Consider the following 23,961-nt stretch of genomic DNA (forward strand, 5'->3'; position numbering starts at 1 on the left):
TATACACAGCAAGTTCTTCACCTTTGAAAGCTGTCTTTTTGGTCTCTCTTTTTAACTCCTCCAAAAATTGAACATAGAAAGTATTTCCAGATGGTTAAATGGGACGGTCGTGAGGCGTCTCTTGTCTGGCCAGGGATGTATTTTATTTAAAAAATAGACACCCCCGAGATTTTATTTTGCTAAGCATTTATGATTTGCCTTTGTATTTCTTTAACTGAGACCCAATGTGCTTTCCTGTGGCTTTATTACCAATTTCACTCAAGCCTAGTGCAATATCATAAAATGAGTATAGTTGAAGAAATATTCTTGCCTCCAAATCAGCCTTCTCTAAGTTCTGAGATTGTCCAGAGCTCACTGTAGAATGTGAAGTTGCTTTGCAAACACTGCAAATGAAAATTCTGTGGTGCTTGGGATCTCGGGAGAAAGCATTGCCTCTCAAAGGGAAGTGAAATCCTTAAAAGAATTGACCACATCCTTGTTTATCATCAGTCTGGCCTGCTGGCCAACTTAGCAACAAAGGACTACAGTTAGCAAACCAAAGCTTTAATACTTCCTTTCTTCTTGTTTGCAAAGAGCAAGTGATTGGCTTTTCAGAGCCTTTCGGCCAAATTGTGGTTTCATTAAACAATTGGCCTGAGCCCTGAACCAGATCTGGAAGAGGAATCCATACAGTTTCTAAAGGCATGAGAGAAGGCTGAGCACACTTTCCTAATTCATCGTGTATGACATTAGATTTTGCAAATAATCTGCTCAAACATCGTCACCCTTGACTCAAGCATGGTCCTGTCAGGTGGACAGGATTTTATGTTACTTCCATTTTGCACAGGTAGCACAAATAATCTTAGAAGCGTTGGAGTGACTTGTTCAGGTGACTTTGCCCGAACCCTGCCCCAAACCTGCTTTTCGTTGTGTGATGAAACTAGGGAGTCCTTTGACTACTCATCAGCCTTCCCCCTGATGAATCAGTCAGGAAAAAAGGAACATTTGTGCTGTCATGACATTTATCCGGTCCAAGTCTCCATGCCTCTCCAAAGTTAGATGATACTGGGACGTCCATCTGGGCATTTGGTGAGTTAGTCTGTTCTCTCTCAGAAGTTAGAGGGCCACAGGCAGCTGCCCTTCCTACAAGCACAGGATCTCACTAATCACCCTGAAACTTGAAAACCAAGTGGTGCCCTCAGAAGACGTATCCAGGGACCCATTGTGATTTGACTTTGCGCGTGTTTATTTTCAAATTGTCATAGACCAAAATAATTCTTCCCAGGATCCCTCTGGTGGGAATAATCACCCATTTTGTGTCCATGGTGTCTGTTTCCCTTATAAATTGGAAGTCTTTAGCTGTCAGGGGCTGTGTTACTATGCGCTCGACACTTTGCTTGCACTGCCTCATGGACTCGTCATAGGAACTCAGTAAGGCGACTGCCGCGTTCCCACTTTAGGGATGAGAAGGTAAAATACAGGGCTCGGTGGGGCTGTGGGGTAGGGCTTGCCGACCTCCGGATGCCGGCAGCCTTCGCGGCCTCTCTGGTCTGGAAGCCCCAGCACGTTGCACACCGCCTAGCACCCAGAAGGCCCTCAGGAAGTGGTTTTTGAGTGTGTGAGTGAATAGATTTAACAAAACATTTTAAGTGTTGTAACCTAATTCTGAGATTACCATCTTAATTGGCTTCCGTGTTCCTGGCACATCCTTGGGGAGTGAGTTTTAAAGAGGAAATATCATTTCATTGGAAAGGTATCCAGTGAAAACCCACCATTTTTATTCATTTCAAAGCAGTGCCAGGCAGAGAGGGCACTCTCGACCTGATCCTGCTGAGATAGTGGGTGACCGTCATTTCTGACCCGACCACTCCCACCACGGGCTTGACAAGGGTAGCAGGACGGAGGTGGCCCACGAGCTCCACTGCCCCACCCTGGACACAGTGCTGGGGCCCATGCCCATCTTCAAAGGCTTTCATTAGGCCAAGTGTAGCTAAAAAGCTTAGTGTGGCATTTAAATAATGCTGGCTTTATCCTTGAAAGCCAAAGTGGTGATTGTCCAATAAGAATGCACTTGTCAGGGGTGCCTGGGTGGCTCAGTCAGTTGAGCGTCCGACTTTGGCTCAGGTCATGATCTCACAGCTTGTGAGTTCGAGCCCCGCGTCAGGCTCTGTGCTGACAGCTCAGAGCCTGGAGACTGCTTCGGATTCTGTGTCTCCCTCTCTCTCCGCCCCCACCCACTCGCATTCTGTCTCTGTCTCTCTCAAAAATGAATAAACATTAAAAAAAAAAAATTAAAAAAAAAAGAATGCACTTGTCAGGATCAGGACTGTGAGCCAGGAGATACACCTGAAGTAACAATAACCTGGAGAGGAGGCTTCTCGGTGCCGTGTGTGTGTGTGACCTCAGGAATCCTGCAGAATTTACTGTGAGCAGTAGGGGAGATGCTCAAAGAACATTGACATCAGAATGGGTCATCTGGGTTCATCTCTTCTAGCCACTTAGGATTGTTTTTAAGTTTATTTATTACTTTTTTAGTGATCTCTATGCCCGATATGGGGGCTTAAACCCATGACTCTGAGATCAAGAGTCACACACTCCTCTGACTGAGTCAGCCAGGGCGTCCCCACCCACTTAGTTTTATAAATGAGGCGAGTGATTGGGGGACCGGGCCTTTCTCATCCTTAAATATGAGTTTGCAGGTGCCATTCTACTTGGTAACTTTTACCCAGAGGGAGATTTCTTGCCTCTGTACACACGTGTGTCCGCACATGCACACAGACCTTCCCACACTTACAGCCCCAACCCCTTTATAGTCACGTGCTCAGAAAAATGTTCTCTTGTCCACATCCTTGGAAACAGATCTGTTGCCATAGGCAAATAAAGTGAATAAAGTCATTGCCAGGGCACTGTGCAATAGATTCAGTGAGCTAGATATTCTTAACCTCTTTGTCTCTGGTTGTTGTTTTTCTTTATTTTTTAGGAAAAGAAAATTTTTTTAAGTTTGTTTGTTTTGAGAGAGAGAGTGCACGCGCTCATGCGAGCAGGGGAGGGGCAGAGAGAGAATGAGAGAGAGAATCGCAAGCAGGCTCCACACTGTCAGCATGGAGCCTGATGCAGGGCTCGAACTCATGAACCACGAGATAATGACCTGAGCTGAAATCAAGAGTCAGATGCTTAACCGACTAAGCCACCCAGGCGCCCCTCTTTCTGTCTGGTTTTTGGGTGCTCAGTCCATGGTCTTCCTTGTGTCTACTCCCCCAGCAGGTGCAAGGTCATCCTTAGGCCTGTTAACTCGTGAAAAATGCTAATTCTTTGTATTTTACAGATATTTGTTCTGATGACAGCTTGCTAGTATATACACATTTCCACATTTTTAAAGCAGAGAGGGGGAGTGTTTGGTCTTTTCTCAAATGGAAGGGGAAAGTGGTGGTTCTTCCTGGGATCTGTTGGTCAGCGTTTCCCAGTCCCAGCTCAACTGGCTTTGACAAGATAAGGGAGAGGGCAGACGTTTGCCCCTCCTAAACACTGGGGTAGCCGTGCCAACCTGAGTGCACACTGGAAACTCCCAGGGGTGGGGGCTTTAAAAAATACCAGTGCCTGCACCCCTCCCCCAGAGGTTCTTTCTTCATCAGTCTGGGAAACAGCCTGTGTGTTATTAGGGTTTTTACAAGCTTCATAGACGATTCTAATGTGCAGATGTGGCTGCCGAAGCCCTGCTGGAAAGCAAAGTTGAGTAAGCAGGCCATCTGAATTTGTAGGTACGAAGGCTCTCTGCTGTTTTCCCGTTTTATAAATGCAAAAACAGTACCTTCTTTGCCTTTCTGTCTCCTTTGCTGGATGAATATGTCCTGATTTAAAACAGATTCGACTGAAAACACAAAGCCTCGGCCAGAGAAAGTCAGCCAGCTTGTTTTCCCGCCCAGCTGCTCCCTCCCTCATTCAGCAGAGAGGAAGAGGAAGGGGCTCCTGGCTGGCCCAGTCAGCACCATGCGACCCTTCATCTCGGGGTTGTGAGTTCCAGCCCCACGTTGGGTGTAGAGGTCACTTAAAAATAAAGTCTTCAAAAAGAGGAAGAGGAAGAAGCTGTCATTTGGGAGCTCCCGTTTCTGGGCAGCTGGAGAGGAGGACTGGGCACCCACGGTAACTACATAGTTTTACCAGGTCACGAGCAGCTAATTTCCTCTGCCTCTTCCACTTCTTTGAAAGGTTTCTACCGGTGAGAAAGCAAATTTTACTTAAATGTTTATGTAAAAAATTTAAAGTTAGAAATGAGGAAATGAAGGTTTTTGTGGGCCTTTTTTCCCCTCACGGTGTAGGGCAAGGTTACTTCTACTTAGGAGTTGTTTATTTGTGGGGGTTAAAAAAAATAGTTTATTAATATAGTAATCAGAAGGGAAAAAATGAATGATGTTGATTTGGTCTTGGTTGTTTCATGCTCGTTGCTACTAGGTTTATTAGTGTTTGAAGAGAGTAGAAGGGGCTTTATAGGATCATTAGGTTTAGAAAGTGTCTTGTCTCTTCTCCTACATCATGGTAAGTGTTATCTTTTTTCTTCTTCTTTCCTGTTTAGGCTGTAGTTCTAAAGCTTGGTTCTGTCATTGCCCAGAATTATTATTCTCTTCTGTGTGTGTGTTTTATTACTATTATTTGCTTATGAAAATGCTATTACATTGCCCCTGGGAATTTCTTCTCCTTCAGAGAGGCAAATGTAGTTACTGTGATGCTGTTTTGAAGAAGCTTCTCCCTCTGCACATGTACATATCACAAAATACACATTTTCTAGTACACATGAAAACTTTTCTTAAAGAGAATCGTTTATAGATTTAAACACACACACACATATGTATATCTACATATATCTACATATATATACATGTAGGTATATGTAGATATATATACATGATTAAGAAGTAAAATCAGGATTATCCAGAGTAATGATTAGTATTGGAGGTGCTTGACAGAGCTTTTTGAAATGTTAATACTTTCAAAAAGGATCAGTTTAGGACAGGTGTACATGTATGAGCTGAGGACTTTTGAACTCATTTCTGTTGTAAATGTGATTTTGCCTTTAGGGTTCGTGCTGGCTTTGTTTTTGGCGATATGATGCAGGCTTGGTGTTTTTCAGGAAAGCTGCTAGTGAAAAGGACAGAAAGCATTTTGTTCTTTTCCTCCCCTATTAAGAAATTTAATTCTCTTCAAGTCAACGCTCACTGAGTTGTGTCCTGTGAGCGCTTATAGAGTACATAGCCCTGTGCCTGTATAAAAGGATTCCCTGTACTTAGTCACTGTTTGATTCTTGGAAACCATCTCACAGTGTTTTTAAAAAAAAATATGAGTTGAAGATTGTATAATTCTCAGGTACAAAAGTGAGTTGAGTAGAAAGTTTTAATTTCGTAGAAGCTGCATGAATCCCCAAGGATCGGTAAGAGAGATTTTAATACTCTGAAAAAATAGTGCAGTGTAATGGAAAGATCACTAACCCAGAGTTACCCATGCACTGGCCAGGTCTCCTTGTACCAGTTGTGTAGACACGGTTTCTTTTTCTGTAAAAAAAAAATAAGAAGTTGGAGGGCCCCCTTCATACAGATCCCCAGGAAAGAAGCATCAACTCCACACTCTTAAAGCCTCACTAAAATGACAGTAAACAGTGTGTGTGTGTGTGTGTGTGTGTGTGTGTGTGTGTGTGTGTGTGTGTGTGTTGAATGGCATAAACCCTGAAGAATGAGGAGAACAAGAAGGGAGACCACAGCAAAAAATTTTGGAAGTTGGAAAGCAGACAGACCGGTGATAAAGGGCTCAAAAGACCCAAGAAAACTGACTGATAATGCGGCTGCAGGGAAAGCCGATAACGACCCCAAAATCCCCCAGAAGCTCAGGAATTAACAATATTAAGTGCTTTTGCCGATAAGACTAAAAGTGGCAGCCTAGGTAAAGATAGATTGAAAGCTATTTAAAAAGCAGTCAGAAACCCAGATTCTCCCCTATCCTGGCAAAGAACTAGACACTTGATAACCCTCAGAGGTGGTAAGACAGAGGCCCCTCAACTTGAGGGCACCTGGCTTGGCTTAGGTGCCCTATTCTCCTCCTCAGTCCCAGTGTGCCTGTGGCAGGGACTGCACCATTCTGCCAGGAGGTTAGCAGAGTCCTCTAGGGACACCTGGCTGGCTCAGTTGGTAAGTGCGTGCAACGCTTGATCTCAGGGTTGTGAGTTCGAGCCCCATGTTGGATATAGAGGTTGCTTTAAAAAAAATCTTTATAAAAGAATAGAGTTCTCTGGGGAATCTGATTGGACCAAGAAGAAAGCCCCTAAGGAACTGACGCTGGAGGCTTCCAAACCAGACTTCTTGCCACAACATTCTGCAACGCAGAAGCTCAGTCCAAGCCCTGCCAGGTAGCTGGTTAGTCCCCTCTGAAATACTAGCGGATAACCAAGGAAGACTGTGTTAGGAATCACAACGGACAAGCAGCAGCAAATCAGGAGAAAACAGGCCATGCTGGCAGAAGAAAACTCAGAACACCTATCACATATGTTCTCCAGGGTGTGGGGAAAGGGATTGCAAACATGAAAAGAAGTATATTGTAAGAAATGGACATTCAGAAGTAAAAAGGACTTGCTAAAATAAAAAATAGCAGGAATGATAATTAAAAAGAAGGGTTGGGTAAAACGAGGAAACCTTTTAGAAGGCAGAGCAGAAAAGTGGCAAGATGGTGAGTTAGAAGAGTTGAGAGGGACACCCGGGGGGCTCAGTCGGTTAAGTGTCCAACTCCTGATTTCAGCTCAGGTCTTGATGTCACACGTCATGGGTTCAAGCCCTGCATCAGGCTCTGATCTGACAGGGCAGAGCCTGCTTGGAATTCTCTCTCTCCTTCTCTCTGTCCCTCCCCCACTCACACATGCTCTCTAAGTAAATAAATAAACATTAAAAGGTGGGGGGGGGGGTGCGGGGAGTGTCTGGGTGGCTCAGTCTGTTAAGCATCTGACTTCAGCTCAGGTCACGACCTTGCGGTCCATGAGTTCGAGCCCCGTGTCGGGCTCTGGGTTGATGGCTCGGAGCCTGGAGCCTGCTTCCGATTCTGTGTCTCTCTCTCTCTGTGCCCCTCCCCCGTTCATGCTCTGTCTCTGTCTCTGTCTCAAAAATAAATAAACGTTAAAAAAAAATTAAAAAAAAAATACTATTCTTCCTGCCCCCAAATTCTAGAACAGGAGGACATGAATTTCTACACGGTAAAGGTCCACCAAATGGTCAACACAGCGAGTGACAATAGACCCCAAAATAGAAATGTAACATTTCCTGACCCCAGAGGAAGTTCATCACACTCTGGGAAAGCAATTCCCGGTCACCTTTACAGGGACCCAGAATGGGAATGGCTCCAGGTTCAGCAGGAGGCGTGGAGTCGAGCACCTGCCCGGTTCTCCGGGAGGATTGTGTCCAGCCCGGAATTCTGTAAGCCCGGCCCGCCTATGGATCAAGGGAGAGACACTAGAAACAGATGTACTTCCATTCCCCTGCTTAGGAAGCCAGAGGGAGATGTGTTCTAGCAAGAAAGAGGGAGAAATTGAGCCAAGGAAAAGTGAGGTTCCACACCTGCTGAGAGGGGAGGGGAGACCCCAGGACAGCATCTGCACAGCGGGCACAGCGGGGAGCCAGTCCAGACTGGTCGGAAGGCGCAGGACCTCTTTGGGATGACAGAGTTGAGGGAAGATGTGAGGCTTGTGAATGTCTTAAGTGGGAATGTGGTGGCAAAGGGCACAGTGTCGGCTTAGTCGTGACACCACATGAAACTAAGCAAACGGGCACCTGGTGGCTCGGTTGGTTGGGTGTCCGACTCTGGCTCAGGTCATGATCTCACGGTTCATGAGTTCGAGCCCCACACTGGCCTCCGTGCTGACAGTGCCTTTGTGAGTTCGAGCCCCAAGTCCAGCTCTGTGCTGACAGTGCGGAGCCTGCTTGGGATTCTCTCTCTCTCTCTCTCTCTCTCTCTCTCTCTCTCTGCCCATCCCCCACTCACTTGCTCTCTCTGTCCCTCTCTCGAAATAAATAAACTTAAAAAAAAAAAAAACAACAACTAAGCAAACAGAAACAGTCGCTCCAGGAAAAAATTATGCAGGAAAAGAAAAGGAATCCTAACCTTCCACATTTCTTAGCTACAAATAGTATCTGAGGAATAAATCCTTCCGTGTACATACTAAGGATTTTGTGAACCACAGTGATCATATATGTTGGGGGATGGGAGGGTGAAAGAGTGTGTGTGTCGTGGGGGCAGGGAGGGAAGAGAGCAAAACCCACAGACCTAAAACAGAAGCTCCTAGAACAGCTGTCCGTGGAAGTAGTTGTCTGAAAGAAGTGAAAATAATTCCTGTAGAGAATAAGACATGGGAGGGGGACACTGTTTCATTTCTTTCTTTTTTTTTTTTTTTTAAATTATGTTCTAGAATTCTTTGCACACTGAGGTGCATATAAAACTGTAGTAACAATAAGAATAGAAACACCGGTTAGCATAAGATCGTCTGTTAACCTGTTTGTTGATGTGTTCGCATTTTTAGCTGCGGTAAACAGCTAGCCCAGAGTCCCAATTCTGCAAAACAAAAAAATGCTGTCTAAGAAAAATACTTCTCTGGTAGGCCTCTGAGAATTGCAGAATTGAGGACATGTGCCTTTTTTTCTTACCTCTCTAGATTATCCTCTTGACTTGAACCACAGCGAAACCTTCCTACAAACCACAACGTTTCTTCCTGAAGACTTCACCTACTTTGCAAACCATACCTGCCCTGAGAGGCTCCCTTCCATGAGTGAGTAGAGCCGCCCTGACTTTGCAGACTGACGGGTCTTTTTATCTGATTAAAATAAGAGTGAGAGGTTTTTTTTTTTCCCTAATGCTTTATTTTTGAGAGAGTGCAAGTGGGGGAGGGGCAGAGAGAGGGGGCTGCAGAGGATTGGACGATGTGGGGCTTGAACTCACGAGCCGAGAGATCATGACCTGAGCAGAAGATGAATGTCTTGAGTTTGGGCATGATCACTCGGGATCACCGATCGGTGGTGGGGCCGTGCGTGGGTGCTCGCCTCGGGAGCCCTCAGAGAGGCTTCAAGCACAGCCACTTTCCTCCTTCCTCTTTGAGACGTTCAGCTGCCATTCACTCAGTCTCAATTTCTTTCCACTCCATTGGCAGAGCCAAAGCTCTAAAGTCTTAACTTCTTGACTTACTGCTTTGCCCAGTAATAGTGATGAAGTGAAATACAGGGGGTTGCAAAGCAGAGGAAGGGCCTCCCAGCACTGTGAAAGATGGCAGTCAGCTGAAAAAGCATTGAACCTCCCTAGAGAGTGAAACCCTGGACATGGGGGGGAGGCTTCTGTCATCTTCTGGCCTCTTAATTCTTTTTCTCCCCCCCCCCCCTTTCTCTGTTCAGAGGGCCCAATAGACATAAACATGAGTGAAATCACAATGGACGACATCCATGAAATCTTCTCCAAAGACCCAGCCATCAAGCTCGGAGGTCACTGGAAGCCTTCGGATTGCATGCCTCGATGGAAGGTAGGCTGTGAAGTCAGACCAGATGCCAGGAGGCCCACCTGGACTTGGCCATCATCCCAGGTCGCCGTGGGATTCACGGACCGTGATAATCTGTGCTTTGCACCCTACTGCCCGATGCAAAGTATCTGCAGTTCGTGGAAACACTTTGGAGGCGTGGGTTTCCCTAAGGACAGGCTGCAGCCCCGGAAGTGTGTGTCGTCCGCATGGCTGAGCGGGACCCTTTGGTCTTCTTTATAGGCGTCTTGGCTAAGCAAGGAGGAGGGTTGGTAGGTCTCTTGGGCCATGTTAGCAAAAGCCATCTTCACAAATCCGGGGCTGCATGTGCCTCATTCGGCGTTGTTACTCTGAGCTTAGTGCGACCAAGAGCGGAGTTCTCCAGCCTGACACTGAGAATTTCTGGTTGTTTTTCTGCATGACTGTAGTTGGGAGGCATCAGCTTGTGGATCTGGCTCGTGACACCGGCCTGAGTCCAGTGTTTCAACAAGTATTTATTCAAGTGCTGTTTCTGTGCCGGTCCTGCAAGGAACAAGGCAGATCTGGAATAGACGGGCATTTCCAGCCCATCACTGGGCGTGTGACCAGCACTAAGAGATGAGATAGATATGTGTATATCTATCTCAGAGTGCGCTGCACGCTCTAAGGGGAAGTACTGTTTTGTGGAGCGTGTTTTAGTTGTACGCCTCTGTGTCCATGGACGTGTTTGTGGGACCGGTCTTGGTGGAGGATGAACGTCTTCCTCTGGGTTGTGGCCTAGAAAGAACTCACTCAGCAGGTGCACTATGTACACAGCGTGGTGTGTGTGAGGACAAAGTCCCCTTACTTCCGAGGGTCCACCTGCCAACACGGCTGCTCCCTCAGCAGAGGCTGCGGACAAGGCAGCCTTCCAGAATAGCCCAAGAGCCGGTCCCCCGATTCCGCAGCAGCCTCGTGCCACAAAGCAGAAGTCGGGGGGACTCACGGGGCGGCTTCTCTCGCTGTGACCCTCTCCAGGTGGCGATCCTCATCCCTTTCCGGAACCGCCACGAGCACCTCCCAGTCCTGCTCAGACACCTGATTCCCATGCTCCAGCGCCAGCGTCTGCGGTTTGCGTTTTATGTGGTTGAACAGGCGAGTGGCCCTTCCTTCCCTCTTCTCTCTGTTCCGAGGCGGCAGTTTAGAGCCCACCTTTGGAGTGCAGAGCCAGCGAAACGGAAATCTGACGATCGAGCCACCCAGAGGTGAAAGGGAGAGCAGAGAGAGCAGTTTGGGTTTGAGGTGTCACTCGAGACGGGCAGACCCGAGTCCAGGGTGGAACTTTGTGTGCCCTTCAACAGAGGCTCCTTGTGTGGGGGTGGAGTCAGAGCTGCCTTGGGTGGTGTCTTCAGTCTCCAGACCCAGGAAATTCCCCTTAAGATAAGGATAAGGAGCCGTGAGTAGAAGTGGCTGTATTGTTCTTTCCTCCCTTTATGGGACTTCCAAATGCTGTTATGGGTCGAATGTCTGCCTTTAGGACAGTCTTGGGAGAGAGTCATCACCCCTCTCATTTCTAAGGAAATCGGGGCGAGATGTCAAGTGGCTTGTGAGGCAGTGATGAGCGTGCTGGCCCAGCCCCCAGGGGTCCCTCCCTGTCGGGTTCAGTAAGCGCTCCTTTAGGCAGGGCTGGGACAGCAAAGAGTTTGCTCCGGGAGCAAAAGAAAAATAAAGTTCTGCTTCTTTTAGGTCGGCACCCAGCCTTTTAATCGAGCCATGCTTTTCAACGTCGGTTTTCAAGAAGCAATGAAGGATCTGGACTGGGACTGTCTCATTTTTCATGATGTGGATCATATACCAGAAAGCGATCGGAACTACTATGGATGCGGGCAGATGCCGAGACACTTCGCAACCAAGTTGGACAAGTATATGTACCTGTGAGTATCACGTCCCCTGGAAGAGGTCAAATCTGAAAGGATGCTGAGGGATGCAAAGGTGGCCAAACCCAGTTAGCTCCACCCAGCACGCATCGGCTGGCGAAGGGATAAACAAAATGGAGCACAGCCACGGCATGGCACGCTATTCGGCAGCAAACAGGAAGGGAGTCCTGACACGCTGGCAGGTGGATGAACCCTGAAAGCATTGGTGCGAGGCAGGAGCTACTTACCAGAGGCCACGTGTTGGCCTGATTGTATTTCCATGACTTGCCCAGAATTCGGCAAAGCCGCAGACACAGAAAGGACAGTGATGGTTAGGGTTGAGGGGAGGAGGGGGAACGGAGAGTGGCCACTGATGGGTACAAGGCTTCTTTTTTGGGGTGATGAAAGGTGTTAGAATGGAGTGGGGTCGTGGTGGCACGACTCCGTGAATGTCCCAAAACGACGAAGTTGTGTACTTTAAATGCGTGAATTATATGGAACGCCAGTTATGTGTCAATAAAGCTGTTATGAAAAAACAATTAGAGAAGGATGCAGTTAGCTACGGAGGGCGACGTGCCTCAGCACAAGGAAACGGTTGCAGATGGGTCAGGACAGCAGTGCGGAGAGCGCTGTTTCACGTTGTGTGGTTCTCCGGTGAGGTGGCGGCCTGTCCTGGGGACAAACCACCCTTGGACGCACAGATGACTGAAGCTGTACGTCTCCTTCCAGGCTTCCTTACACCGAGTTCTTTGGTGGAGTCAGCGGCTTAACGGTGGAACAGTTCCGGAAGATCAATGGCTTCCCAAACGCTTTCTGGGGTTGGGGTGGAGAAGATGATGACTTATGGAACAGGTACCCCCTTTTCCAGTTTCCGGTGCCTTCTAGAAACACTGCCTTAGGCTCCCCCAGACAAGCGCCACGCAGGAGGGATAGGGTGCAAGCCACAGAGGTAATGTGAAGTGTTCTAGCAGCCATGTTTAAAAAGGTTAAAAAAGAAAAAGACGGGAAATTAATTTCACTATTTTATTAATAAAACATGTTAACAGTGTATTTATCGTAACATATCAGAAATAATATCCTTCCAACATATAATCAGTATAAGATGTTGACAAGACCCTTCACATTCATCTTTTTTCCCCCGTCTAGCTTTGAAATCTGGTATTTATTTTACACTCCTGGCACATTTCACTGAAACCTCCCCAAACCAGAGGTCACATATTAGTGATGTGTACACATATTTATCCATACCATCAGGTCAGGCTTGCGTTGTACAAGTTTGGGTGAACGGTGCTGTATTTGAGTACGTCAACTAGTCTTTTTACACAGTAAGTGAATAGTAACCTAGTAAGGAACAAAGAAGCAAAAGAATTTCTACCTTGTATCTGTTTACTTTCTAAATTGGCTTTAAAAAAGAAAGCTACGTGTTGCTTTTTAATTACAGAGCAATACTTGCCCGTAAAAATTCACATAATACAAAGGTGCATAAACCAGAGCGTAATTGTTAATCCCCCACCGCTATCCTATTTCATTCCTAGGAAGTAGCGATTTCGAACAGGCTGTTTCTTTCCCCACTTTTTTCTGTTCCTACGTAAAGAACCCAGGCCCATCCCTTCTCCAACCACGTTAATACAGAGAGAGCCACTTCCTTAATTTTAGCAACGGCATGGTATGCCTTTACGTGGATACACGAGAATTTATTTTAATCCTCTCCCGTCGATGAACATTGTTGTTCGCAGTTTTGAATATCCTTGTTCACGTGTGCAGATATTTCTGTAGCTTAAATTCCTTCTTGTGGGACGGCAGAGTCAAGTAAGTTGCTCTTTTGAATGTGGATAGTAATCGCCAGGATTTTCTTCCAGAAGAGATTGCAGAAAGAGTCCAAGCCATGGTGCATCACCGTTCCATCACGGCCAACATTGGCTATAAACAACCTTTTACATTTCGCCACATTCCGGCCCTTCAGCAGCCGCGTGTGGCCCGAGGCTGCTGTACCCGACAGAGGAGCTCCAGAGAATTCTTTCTCAGTCTGAGAGATAAAAAATGGCATCTCATCCTTTTAATTAATTCGGGTTTCTTAGGAACCCGGTGAGGATGAACAGCTTTGCCACAAACCTATTGGTTGACTGGTCCTTGAGTCCAGTCAAACTCCAATTCAGGACATCTGTCAGTTCTCCGCTGGCACTGTCCCCAGGTCAGCAGGAACCCCCTTGGGTGCAGGATCTGGGGCTGGTTCCCCCCAGTGTGCTGCACAATTCCAGGCACACAGTAGGCATCCTATATGTATTTATCAACTCAGAGTAAGAACACACTTTCCTGTATCAAAAGGAGAGTGTAATTTGGAGTCAAGAGGAGGATGTTGAAATAATATTCTCCCGCAGTGTTGACATATGAAGACAACCGTAAATTTTACACAGCTCTCCAAAGTCTGCCTCCATGCTTTCATAGTTTCTTACAGTCCCGTCAAGTTTCCAGTAAACCCAGCTTGCAAAATCCTACCTTTTTCATAGTAAGGATAAATACCGAATACCTCCTTAAATGCTGCTGTCCCCATAGTGTTGTGAAGTTTTACATCTAGATCAGAGGATGTCCTGCAAATGAGTTGACCTCCGTGGCGACGGGGGAGTTGGGCAGAGTAATTAAGTTCACAACCAGGAAAGCACAGTGCAACTCTGACTTTCCTGACTTGCGTTATAGCAGGTGGTGGAAAGGAAAAGTGTTTTGTCCACCAGTGAGAAAAATATTTTTGATAGGATCCGAACAAGCCGGCCGAGAGGGCGTGTGCACTCACCCCCTGGGGGACGCTCACCGATGTACCTGTCCCTGGGGACCTGGCAGCACACCTCACTCTCGAGAATTTTAAATTTCTTTTCTTTCTCAAAACTTTTTTTGTATTGTAGACCTCTTGTCTGCAACCATGCACTTGCCCAGAGGGTAGGCAATTGAATATTTAGGTGCAGAAGTTCTGTTGTTCACCTTGGGGTTTCTCAGCCTCGGCATAGATGTGGACACCTGCACTGCTAGATCATTTGGTCTAAAAGCCCATTCTCTTTGTCTCGGACAGAGTACAGAACGCAGGCTACTCCGTGAGCCGGCCGGAAGGCGACACCGGGAAATACAAATCTATTCCTCATCACCATCGAGGAGAAGTCCAGTTTCTTGGAAGGTTGGTGCAATGTGTTTATCCTTCTCACAAATACCCTCTGTACTTTGCATTTGCAGATGTCCCAGAGCATGTGGCAACCCTTTGTCTTCCTCCCCACCTCCTCTCTAAGGTCCGGTTCTGGTGGCTGTTGAATAGTTCTTGGAGAGATGTTCATTTACCCGTGAGGCAGGCGCTTGTGTGAAATCAGATTATCGGTGCAAAACTTGATCATAGGTCTTTTAAGGAAATCGGTCACTTGGCAGCTTAAGCTTCATGGTCTCTTCTGTAGTCTTCAGGGAGTTGGAGAAAAATCCACTCCCGTTAAAGGTCTCTGTGTAACCTACACCCACACCACAGAGCAGACTGGAGCCCTTCCTGCGAGCTCCGGTTCCGGAAGGGTGGCCCCTGAAATTCCGTTTGTACTTGCTTTGTTATCACCTTTGCTTCTGATAAGAAGCTTCCATACTGGACTGATTGGGGCATATAGATGGAGGGACATCTCTGCCTTTCCAGGAGTAGCTTTTTGTCTCGTTAACTGGGAGGAGGCCTGTTCTCTGGACCATCAGTTCTCGCTGCATGCATTCTGTTGTCATGGGAGCAGGAAGGCACCGAATGCCGACCCTGACCTTCTCATCTGATGGATTTTTAGTATCTTACCTGCCACTCCCCTGCCCCCTGCCCTTACCTTCGGCAAGTCATTTAACATCATGAGCCCTGGCTTCTTCATTTGCTACGGGGCAGGTACGTTAACTGAAATGATGTCATAAGGAAAGCACCTGGCGTGAAGTAGGAGGTGTTTCCCGTAATAACATCTGGCCTGGAGCAGCTGCACGGGTGGGCCAGTCACCCGCCAGGGGACGCTGCCCTGGGTTGTGTCCCCTCCCGTGTCTGCCCCGCCCCATCCCCTGCCAGGAGGAGGTTAGCCCCTCGCTCAGAGCCACCCCTCTGTTCTCTGCTTCAACAGGTATGCTCTGCTGAGGAAGTCCAAAGAACGGCAAGGGCTGGACGGCCTCAACAACTTGAACTACTTTGCAAACATCACATACGACGCCTTGTATAAAAACATTACTGTCAACTTGACGCCCGAGCTGGCTCAGGTGAGCGAGTACTGAGAGGAGGAGAGGATGTATGTGCTTTACCCGCCGCCACCCAGAAGGCAGCCTGGTGTGAGGTCTGGGGGCTCCACACAGGAAGAGAGTAGAAATACAGTGTCTGATGAAGGATCACAGGGTTCGAGGGGGAAAAAAAATGTGAACAGTGTCCACGCACAAAACGCCTTCACTGTGGCTTGGGAACTCCCTTCATGAGGACTGGCTTTCTATTTTCACAAGACGACGTCTGTCCTGCTGCTCTGCTCCCCCGGTCTCCTGCCCCAGCGTCCCGTCTCAGCCAGGATCTCTCCACCCGGAACTGAGATCCACCGCGGTCCCACCGCCGAGCCCGTTCCTACGAATGGCCTTGGAGCAAAGAGGCAGCCCCACCCCAGGGCAGCGCAAATGAAACTCCACACACCATCCTTCTCCATCTCTGGTGTTCTCTTCGGCTTCATTTTTTTAAAAGGAAAAAAATAGATACATAAATTACCTGCTTTGGGTGGGGATTGAGGGTGGGGGGGGAGGGCTTGGGGAAGATAAATAGACCTATAACAATCACTTCTTGAAGAAGTATAATTGTAAATAAGCCATGTAAAATGCCTTTTTTAAATTTAATTTTATAGCTGGCTCCAATTCGAACCGAGGATTTCTACATTAGCTCACTTATTTGGTTGGCAAATGCAGGAACTCCGTTAAAAACGCAGGGGAAGTGGAAGAATGTCCCCTCCCAAATTGCTGTCACTTTGGAAGGGAGAGGATGCAGGGCATGTCACCTACAGAACGAGCCGGTCCAGTCTGTCACTGGTAGCTAACTCCTGCCCCCTCCCATCCTCCTCTTCCGAAAGTCTTTGCTCTTGACTTCTGCTGTGGACGCGCTCTCCCGAGTTGGGCACGCACGCCCTCATCCAGCCGCCTGCTGAACAGGAGCCCTCGGGGGCCCCCCTGTGCACACGCCCCTGGATTTCTGGACTCTAGTGTTTATCCTTTCATCACTGAGAGAGGTGGGGATGGGGTGGGGTGGATGGGTTTTCTGCCTCTTTTCTCCTCTTTTTTTTTTTTCTTTGTTTTTGTTTTTTTGTTTTTGCTCTTGTGGAACTTGGCCACAATTCCTGAAATCTGTGCCTAAATTACTAACTAGCTTCAGTGATTCCTCTGAATATTTCCCTGTTTGGGTTTCTGGAAAGATTGTTTGTCAACATTATGAACTAGTACATAGAAATAATGAGCGATGGAATGAAGAATTCAGCTGGGGAGCAGGTGACACTTGGGTGCCGTGGGTTAGCTAGGGTCCTGGTTAGCCCCGATCAGAGCTTTGCAAAGCAGACTAATAAAGCTCCAGGATGCAAGGACCCAAGCCCATGCGCTGTGTTCACACCCCATGCACTTCTTGAAGTTAGATTCCAAATTGCCCTCGAAGTTGTGCCTCTCTGTTTTTCCCTGAGCCAAATCCCTCAAGTTAGAGTTCCTGTTGGCTTCTGCAGGACGCCGACAAATGCCAGTCTTTTTCCTCTCCTTTTCCATAAAACATATTTATATATCGTGATTAGGAGTACTTCCTGAAAAGTACTTCATATTTTTTTTAATTGCCTTGTTTGCCTTCAACTTCCTTAATTTTCATGGTTTACATGAATGTGTGTGTAGGGGGTATATTTGTGTATTCGCGTGCGGGTTGGGGGTTTTCTCCGTTGCATGTGTTGGTTCCATGGACTTATGACCCCCACAAGCTGTGGGAGTGATTGGCCGGGCCTTGTTTTTTGTTCTTGCTTTTTTGTTCTTTTGAAGAATAGAATGGTATATATAGAAAATAGCATTACAAAGCTCTTATCAGCTCATATGAGAAGGCAGGTTGTTGCCCTTGAAAATGCTGGTAAGTTGTATCCTAGGTTTTAAAAGAATGTTGAGCATCTCATGCTTTGAAAGACCTTCACGGGGGAACATCACACCCAGGAGCTCACTTGGTTTTCCTTTTTGAAGTCTGGTGCATAGAGCAATAAAGATTTCTCCGCCCTCCCCTCCCCCAGGCCTGTGTGCTGGCCTAGACGCTTCTGGTCCTTCTCCTGTCCTCCTTCGTCACTGAAGGCCGTGAGCCGCTTTCAGTGGGACACAACTATATGATGTCATTTGGAAGAATTTGCTGGGATACACCGATCCTTGGTTAAGGACGATGTGTGTGTACCCAGCAGTGTCGTAAAATGGTCTCGTTCGAAGCTTTTCATGAACGTCTTTGCCACCGAGAACAAAATGTTGGCAAGAGGTGAAACACCTGATTTTAAAAAGAAAATGCTGATTTGAGGACAAGAGGAAAGGTCTCTTTTCACTGCTTGAAGTAAGGTCACTGAAACTGTCTTTGCGATCACATGTGAGTTTGTTCTCTTAGTGTGAAATCGCTTTGCCCGTGTGCCGCTGAGTCATTTACCCACCAAGTTGGGAGTGTTGTGCGGAAATATAAAAGGCAAAATATACAACCAGGCCCGTGAGCTGTTAATGGTGTAAGAGTCTCATGTTAAAAAAAAAAAAAGAAAAAAAAAAAAAAGAACAATAAGAACCAAATGTGACCTTGTGAGTATTTTGGCAGCTGAAATTCTTTAAGGCTACTGACGGGCGACCCCTTAAATCAGTCTCGTCTTTGATTGCTGCGTGCAGGGAAAGGTTTCTCGTTTCACGCGGTTTTTCTGGGGGGGAGGAGTTATTGCAAAAATATTTCTTTTGACATTACAGGGACTGTTTTGTTGCAGCTCCTTTGCCACAGACATTAATAGCTGAGCAGCAGCCACATGTACTGATCGTGTCCACTCACCATTGACGATGGCATTGAACGTAGCTAGCTAGCACCCTTCCATCACTACATTTTTTTTTTTTTTTTGAGCTTGCTCTTATGTTTTAAGAGGTGCCAGGGGTACATTTTTGCACTGAAATCTAAAGATGTTTTAAAAACACTTTTCACAGAAATAGTCCTTTGTCATTACATTATTTACTCATGTGTTTGTACATTTTTGTATGTTAATTTATGAATGATTTTTTCAGTAAAAAATACATATTCAAGAACCAAACCTTGGTGGTCATCTGTCTTTACCTAGAACCGTTTGGCTCCTCGGGGGCCTTTCTTCTCCTTTTCTCATGGGAGCTCAGCTCCTGTGTGCTCCTTCAAGCAGCTTGACTTCCACACGCTGCTCCGCCGGCCTCTGGGTACTCCCGAGAGAAAACCTGCCCACCCGACCCCCGAGACCAGACCAGTGAGTGAGAAACTCAGCCGTTGGAGCAAAAGCGCCGAACCCCACTGTGCTGCCCAGGCATCCTCCCACAATGTCTTTCCAGAATTGGCCCAGGTGATGCCCATCGAGTCGAGCAAGACACCTGGGCACGGAGAGGATGAAAGTTGATGGAGTCCAGATCGAAGGTCCTCTGGGGCCAGTCCACAGTTTGCTGCCTGCCTGGTTCCGCTTGGAGATTGTAATCATAGCTTCTATTCGTTGAGTGTTTACCACTCACTGATCTTTATGGAGTATAAAGTTCCGTGCCCAGGTGCTAGGAATATAATGATTAGCAAAAAGGACAGGGTCAGTGGCCTCCTAAAGCTTACTGTCCTCTTGCCTCACACAGCGCCCCCCCGTGGAGGGTATGATTAAAATTAAAAACCACAGGAGTGTTACAAAGGACGTGAGCACAAGGTGTGGAAGGCGTTCCCGAGGGGATGTTGATGAGCTCAGAGGAGACAAGTGGGGTCACCCGGTAAACTGCAGGAACAGAAAAGCATCAGGCCGGTGCAGACAGTAAAGGGCTGCCCTGGGGACTGCTAGGCTGGAAGGTGGATGAAGCCAGAATGCCTTTCGGGGCCTCGTGCGCCGAGGTAAGGAGATTGGGTTTTGTCCTTAGAGCAATGGCCTCAAGAGTTCCCAGCAGATAGAGCTGTGTGTGATGTCATTAGTAGTTTTATTTTATCTTGTTTTTTTAAAGTTTGAGAGCGAGAGAAAGCGTGAGCGGGGGAGGGGCAGGGAGCGAGGAAAGAGTGAGAATCTCAAGCAGGCTCCGTGCTGCCAGTGTGGAGCTCGAGGCCGGGCTGGACCTCAAGAACCATGAGATCTTGCCCTGGGCTGAAGCCAGATGCTTAACTGAGCTGCCCAGGCATCCCTCAGTAGTAATTTTGATAGATGGTTCTGGCTGCAGGGAAAATGGGTGCTGTAGAGAAGCAAAGGAGAAGGAGGGGGATCGGGTAAGTGCACGCAGTCACGCGGGGACAGTATGGAGGAGAGGGGCTGGGGGGCAGCTGGGGGGACGTGCCCTGGCCTCCGGCGTCCCCACTTGGGTAGACGGCAAGGCCATTCCCTGGGACGAGGGCACTGGAACTGGACCAGGTTCACGGGAAAGACCACAAGATCAGTTGTGAGCATGTTGAGTTCGGGGGGTTTTTGAGACCCCCAAGCCGAAATGGCCGACAAGCAGTTGTACATGTTCCAGCCTGGGGACTGCAAAGCGCAGTGGGGACCAGGATGGATCAGGAGTCCCCCGTGTGGGAGAGGAGTGCGGGTCTAGGAGTGGAACCAGCTGGTTCGGTGCCGAGTAGAGCAGGAGCAGGCCCAAGCGTCGAAGAGCTCCATTTATACCGGCTGAGAAGAAGAAGGTGATGAGCAGGGCTCACTCAGACTGGTTGGAGGAACCAGCAGCGGGTTGGATGGGAAAGTCAAGGGAAGAGATGTATGAGGGCGAGGGGTCAACAGAGACCTGATGTACGATGAGGCCTGAAACTCATGGGGAGCAAGGAGGAGGCCGGCGATGGACGTCCCACGGGGGGTGGGCCGAGAAAGGCGAGGCGGCAGTGGGTGCAGGCATCTCTCAAATCCCATGTGAAGGGGTGAAAAGAGAAGGCTGGTAGCTGAGGGAAGCGTGTGACGCTCGAGGAGGGTTTTATTTTGGTTTTCCAACCAGAGAAACCTGAGTATGTTTTCGAACCGCAGGGAGACGCCGACGGGAGAAAGAGAGCTCAGTATCCGAGGCACAAGGGCTAATTTAGCAGGAATGTACCTGGGCTACTGGCGGGGGAGGGGGGAGACTCAACAAAACCCAAGAGGAATTAGGACCCCTTCCTAGTCATTTCTACGTGGCAGGCACCGACACCCTGTGAAAGATCCTTACAGCTGTTCAAAAAAAACAAGGTTCCTTTTCAGTGAGTCACCAGAATTGGAATTAGGCAGAGTTGATTCCTGGTGACTACACTTCCTCCCCACTCATGATTTTTTTTTAATTTGGGGGAAGTACAGTCCTAAAAATGGTAGTTCCCATTTATTGATGCTTGTCCTGTGTCAGGGGCTGTGCTAACGCAGCACATTGTACACAATTAGTCCTCAGCCCTGTAGGGGAGACTGTCCCTCTTTCTAGAGCAAGGTTTCTCAACCCTCGGCTCTTAACATTTGGGGCGGGATCATTCTTTGTACAGGCAACGGTGTGGGGGGCGGCCGTGGCTGTGCTCTGTGCACTGCAGAGAATTTAGCTGCACCCTTGGCCTCTACCCTTTACCGGCCAGTAGCAGCACCCCGTCCTCCCCAGTTGTGACAACCAAAATTGTCACCACACATTGCCAAATGACCCTGGGGAGAGCAGAATCCCTTGGCTGCCACTGCTGTCCTAGTGCTGGGGAACAGAAGCCACCAAAGCCACTGCTCACTTGAGGTCCCAAAACTAGCACCCGGAGACAGCCGGGATTTGAACACGGGGTCATTTTTACCCCAAGGTAAATGCTCTGAACCCCTATGCTACTTCTGGTCCGACTTCTTTTTTGTATATGTGCTCTTAATAGCTTTTGTTTAAGACACGGTTCATATATATATTTTTTAATTTCTTAATGTTTTAAAATTTATTTTTGAGAGAGAGAGAGAGTGCAAGCAGGGAAGAGGCAGAGAGAGTGGGAGACACAGAATCCGAGGCAGGCTCCAGGCTCCGAGCTGTCAGCACAGAGCCCGATGTGGGGCTTGAACCCACGAACCGTGAGATCATGACCTGAGCTAAAGTCCGACGCTTAGCCGACTGAGCCACCCAGGCGCCCCTAAATATTTTTATTAATAAAAGTAATACATGAGTATGTGCTCACTGAAAAAGTATTAAATTTCTCCCCCTTGAATGGTAGCAGTTTGGCTCGTGTCTATATTGATGCCTGTCTGCCTACACGTATGTATGGGGAGGTAAAGACATGTATGCTTAGAAAAACAACATCAACTGTCTTGTAATAACTTTTGTTTTTTTATCCTACTATTTTTTTTAATGTTTATTTATTTTTGAGACAGAGCGTGAGCGGGGGAGGGTCAGAGAGAGAGGGAGACACAGAATCTGAAACAGGCTCCAGGCTCCGAGCCGTCAGCACAGGGCCCGACACGGGGCTCGAACCCACGAACCGTGAGATCATGACCTGAGCCGAAGTCGGACGCTTAACCGACGGAGCCCCCCCATGCACCCCTATCCTACTATTTTTTGGAGATATCTTCTCTGTGATTGAAAGGCTTCTTCCAATAAAGCTCAGTGTCCCTTCCTCGGAGAGGCATTGTGTGAGCACCACGCTAAAATGGTTCATTCCCTAGTCTCCTTTATTTTCTTCCACAAGACTTCTTGCCCTGAATCCCATTATTTTTCTTGGTTCTTTGCTCTTTGACTGTCAACCCACTAAAACGTAGTCCCTGTCAAGTAGAGTCTGCTTTGTTCTTGCTCTATCCCTAGTGCCAAGAACTGGCCCAGGCACATAGTAGGTGCTCATTAAATCTTTGTTGAACGTAGCTGTCTTCTTCCTTTGAATGGCCACATGGAGTAACCGCTGTGTGGACCAGTGTCATTATTTAGTCCTTTCCCTCGGGAAGGACATGGAATTTGTTTTCAGTTTTCCACTGTCACATCGTATGCCCCACAGTGAACACGGCTGCGTGTAAATCCACGTGCACGGACATAAGCAGGTCACCTTGAGTCTCAGAAGTGAGGGGGAGTGGTGTTCGATGATAGTACGATGCCATTTTTGCAAGATGAAGTTGTGGAAATTGGCCGCACACCTCCGTGAATATACCTCGTGCTACTGAACTAGACACATTGTAAAAATGGTGAAGATTTACTCTTACGTTATGCATATTTTTACCACAATTTAAAAAATGATAAAATTCTACTTATTAATCTCCATTACAACTCCACTTTTTTTTTTTTATGTTTATTTTTGAGAGAGAGAGAGGGTGCAAGCAGGGGAGGGGCAGAGAGAGAGGGAGACACAGAATCCCAAGCAGGCTGCAGGCTCTGAGCCATCAGTACAGAGCCCGATGCGGGGCTCGAACCCACGAACTGTGACATCATGACATGGGCCGAAGTCGGATGCTTAACCGACTGAGCCAGCCAGGCGCCCCTTAAGTGGTACATTTTTTAAAAATCTATTTTGCCTCGACGCTGGTTTTGGTCATTGGTTCGGCAGACACAGAAGTCATGTCCCTCCTTGCCCTAAATCTCCAGTAGCTCTCTCTTCAGCCACGTGCCAGGATCAAAGAAGCTACAGTTCGATGTTCTAACGGGCACGTCCTTCCTGTGGTGTGACCTTTCTTCCCCCGTCAGCCTGGCTTTTCCGTGTTTCTGTGTAACCTGTCACTCTTCTCTGTCGCTCCCTTTTCCCTTGCGTTGCCAGAGCCTCAATTGTCTTTCTTCTCTTTGTCGGGTGGTTCAGTTTCCTTCCACGGTACTCCTGTTACGTGTTACGCGGTGATAAACCAGCCAGTACAGATCGTTGGGTTTATTTTCCCTGGACTCCTTCCTTGTTCTGTGATCCCTCCTTCACCGCTCACTTTTCTGTATATTTTTAGCCTAATTCAGGGGTTAGCAAACTATGGCCAGCCGGCCGCCTGTCTTTGTAAATAAACTTTTGACTGAAACACAGCCATGCCCGTCTGTTTACGAGTTGTCCGTGGCGACCTCAAGGGAGGGCGGCAGAACAGAGCAGTTGTGACAGACTACGTATGGCCCCCATATCTAAAATAGTCACTATTGGGGCGCCTGGGTGGCTCTATCGGTTAAGTGTCTGACTTCCACTCAGGTCGCGATCTTGCCGTTCGTGAGTTCAAGCCCCTGCGTCGGGCTCCCTGCTGTCAGCACAGAGCCCGCTTCAGATCCTCTGTCCCCTTCTCTCTCTCTTTGCTCCTCTCCCACTTTTTCCCTCTGCAAAAATAAGTAAACGTTTAAAAATAAAATGTTTACCCTCTGGCCTTGACAGCTTCTTGTGCCAGTTTCTTGCCTAACTGATTCATTTCCTGTACAAAGTATTAAATTTTGTACGTGAGCCCGACACTTCGTGTGCAGGGTGGTAGGGAAAGAATTGGAATGCGTGTAGAGCTGACG

At 47.7% G+C, this 23,961-nt stretch overlaps 1 protein-coding gene across 1 annotated transcript in view; it reads left to right on the forward strand.

Moving 5' to 3' along the window:
• B4GALT5 (beta-1,4-galactosyltransferase 5) overlaps positions 1–18,665 on the forward strand; it is a 76,178-nt gene extending 57,513 nt beyond the window's left edge. Inside the window, exons 3-9 of the mRNA XM_019458186.2 lie at positions 8,657–8,770; positions 9,387–9,511; positions 10,502–10,618; positions 11,210–11,397; positions 12,109–12,231; positions 14,441–14,542; positions 15,486–18,665. Coding sequence (XP_019313731.2) covers positions 8,657–8,770; positions 9,387–9,511; positions 10,502–10,618; positions 11,210–11,397; positions 12,109–12,231; positions 14,441–14,542; positions 15,486–15,633 — 917 coding nt within the window. The 3' untranslated portion in view covers positions 15,634–18,665. The remainder of the gene's footprint in view (positions 1–8,656; positions 8,771–9,386; positions 9,512–10,501; positions 10,619–11,209; positions 11,398–12,108; positions 12,232–14,440; positions 14,543–15,485) is intronic.
• Positions 18,666–23,961: the final 5,296 nt, after the last annotated feature.

Source organism: Panthera pardus, unplaced genomic scaffold, assembly GCF_024362965.1.
Source record: "Panthera pardus isolate Hobbes unplaced genomic scaffold, ASM2436296v1 HiC_scaffold_25, whole genome shotgun sequence".
NCBI lineage: Eukaryota > Metazoa > Chordata > Mammalia > Carnivora > Felidae > Panthera > Panthera pardus.